This window comes from Primulina eburnea, chromosome 6 (assembly GCF_022965805.1).
Source record: "Primulina eburnea isolate SZY01 chromosome 6, ASM2296580v1, whole genome shotgun sequence".
Classification (NCBI taxonomy): domain Eukaryota; kingdom Viridiplantae; phylum Streptophyta; class Magnoliopsida; order Lamiales; family Gesneriaceae; genus Primulina; species Primulina eburnea.
In genome coordinates, this window is record NC_133106.1 from 15,519,473 (window position 1) to 15,522,272 (window position 2,800).

At 40.8% G+C, this 2,800-nt stretch overlaps 1 protein-coding gene across 1 annotated transcript; it reads left to right on the forward strand.

The window, feature by feature from the left end:
- The first annotated feature begins 538 nt into the window (after nucleotides 1-538).
- Nucleotides 539-2,500, forward strand: LOC140835337 (uncharacterized). The gene is made up of 4 exons (XM_073200827.1): nucleotides 539-775; nucleotides 896-1,130; nucleotides 1,224-1,433; nucleotides 1,575-2,500. Exons 1-4 carry the CDS (start codon nucleotides 539-541, stop codon nucleotides 2,498-2,500), a joined length of 1,608 nt encoding a protein of 535 aa, XP_073056928.1.
- Nucleotides 2,501-2,800: the final 300 nt, after the last annotated feature.

A 2,800-nucleotide genomic window follows, 5' to 3' on the forward strand; every position in this document is an offset into this window, starting at 1 on the left:
AAATATGGTGCAATTTAATATAATGTTAGTCATGGTTAATTTAGCATAGGGGAGACTCGACGAAATCATATCTCTAGATTGCTTTACTCACCGAATTTCAACCGCTTGATAAGATTTCTATAATTTGTTATTTTATTTGAATTAAGTATAAACCATCTTATTGATTGTTCTAAATAAAGTTTATCTATGTCAATTACGGTATTTAATATAAAGTTTAATTAATTACTCCTCGTGGGATCGATATATGTACTCATACAGTACTACTAAACTTGACACCGTATACTTGCGGTAGTGAAAATACGCAACAAGTTTTTGGCGCCGTTGCCGGGGAGTAAACTATTTAATTGCATATTAATATCGTTACTAAGTAGTCTTGACTTTAATTTAGACTTTATTTTATTTATTTTGTTACGTTATAATCTTTTCTGTTTTGCAGTGTATGCTAAGATCGCACAGCCCTGATTTGCTTATCTTTGATCCGGATATCGAAAGAACTGCGAGAAGACTAAGAAAAACGAGAAGGGAAGAAATCCAAACAATGGCTGGAAACAGAGAGGACGCAAGATATAACCCGCCAGAGGCTATATCGATCAGAGATCACTTCAGACCAGTGATCAATACACATTATTCTGGCATTGCTCGGGGGACCATAAATGCCAACAATTTCGAGCTGAAGCCTGCCTTGATCAATATGGTTCAACAAAACCAGTTCGCTGGAACTGCTACTTCAGATCCTCATGTTCACCTGAGAACTTTCTTGGAGATCACGGATACGGTAAAAATTAATAATGTTTCTGATGATATTATTAGATTGCGCTTGTTTCCGTTTTCTCTCAGAGATCAAGCTAGAGGATGGCTCCAATCGCTTCCCTTGGGAAGTATCACGACATGGCAGGAGTTGGCAACGAAATTCCTTTCTAAATATTTTCCCCCAGCGAAGTCTGCACAATTGAAGTTTGAGATCAGCACTTTTAGACAGACTGACTTCGAGCAGTTGTATGAGGCATGGGAAAGGTACAAAGAGTTGTTGCGGAGGTGCCCGAATCATGGGTTTGAAGACTGGGTGCAGATTGAGCTTTTCTATAACGGGTTGAACGGTCAGACACGGACAACAGTGGATGCAGCGGCAGGTGGCACGATCTTTGCCAAATCTCCTGCTCAAGCCTACGACTTGCTTGAGCAGATGACTATTAATAGCTACCAATGGCCGTCTGAGAGGTCAGGATTACAGAGGACTGCCAGAGTTTATGCTGTGGATCCTATCACATCACTGACTGCGCAAGTATCAGCATTGACTACACAGATAGCGACTATGAACAAAGCGAGTACATCAAACTTTGAGGGACCATCAGTTGTCGTTGAAGAGTCACACACTCCTGAAGAAGTGCAATACATCAATAACAAGAACTTTGGAGGCTTTGGCGGATATCGAGGTAACCCTCCCCCTAATACTTATCATCCTGGGTTGAGAAACCATGAAAATTTTTCTTATTCAAACAATAAGAATGTGTTGAACCCTCCACCGGGGTTCAATACATCAAATGGGGAAGGGAAGCCATCATTTGAGGATCTAGTGGGGACATTTGTTGTTGAATCTGGTAAGAGGATGTCTAGAACTGAGTCTAGACTTGACAACCTTGAAACACATATGGCGAGTATTGGTGCTACTTTGAAAATCCTTGAATCGCAAGTGGGGCAGATAACGAAGCAACTCACGTCTCAACCGTCAGGCGCAGTTCAGAAGACTGCCGGCCCAAATCTGAGAGAGGTGAATGCCATTTTTATACATCATGAAGAGACTTGCGTGGTAGGCAGAGAAGAGAAGAGGGTTGAACTCACACCTGTTCAGGATGAAAAACTAAGTCCAACCAAAGGAGCCCGAGGTAAGAAGTCTGAGAGGTATGATTTAAATAAATGCATAGATATTTCTTTACTTCCCTACCCCCAGCGATTTTTTCAATTACAAGCTGAATTTCGAAAGAAAAAAGGTCTTGAAGATCTCAAGGACCTACACACTAATAATGAGTTTGTAGATCAGGTGGAAGGTGAAGTTACTGAAGGAACACGAAGAAATCTTCCTCAAAAGTTGCTCGATCCCGGTGAATTTATTGTACCATGTGAAATAGGAGGACATTTAGTAGAAAAGGTTATCTGTGACTCAGGAGCAAGTATAAATATAATGCCAAGTTCTCTCTACGAGAAACTTGGATTGAGCAAGATGAGATCGACCGAGTTAAGCGTGCAGCTGGCAGATAAATCGGTGAAAGTACCATTGGGTATTGTGGAAGATGTTGAACTGAAGATTGACAAATTGAAAGTTCTAGCAGAATTCTTGGTACTCGATATGGAGAATAGTCAGGACGTTCACGTCATTCTAGGACGACCTTTATTGGCTGCTGTTGGAGCCATCATCGACGTGAAACGAGGAAAGATGACCATGGAAGTTAAAGGTCAAATGGTAGCAGTAAGGGCATCCCAGAAATCATATGACCCACCATGAACAGGATAGGTGACAGTCGGGCTGATGACGTTAAACCAAGCGCTGTGTGGGAGGCAACCCACATTTATTTATTTTTGCATTTTTTTTAGTTATTTTATTTTATTTCGATTCCTTAGTCTATTAATTTTAAATTTCTCGATTCAAGTATTAATTTGCATTTTGTTATTTTTTTTATTTTTTGCAGGTATTTTATTTAACAAAAAAAAAAGGCTAAAAACAGACGAATGCGCGCCCTAGCGCGACATCTCGCGTGGCAGCGCGCTCAGTCCACACTCGGTTTTACAGAAGCTCGTGCGCCCC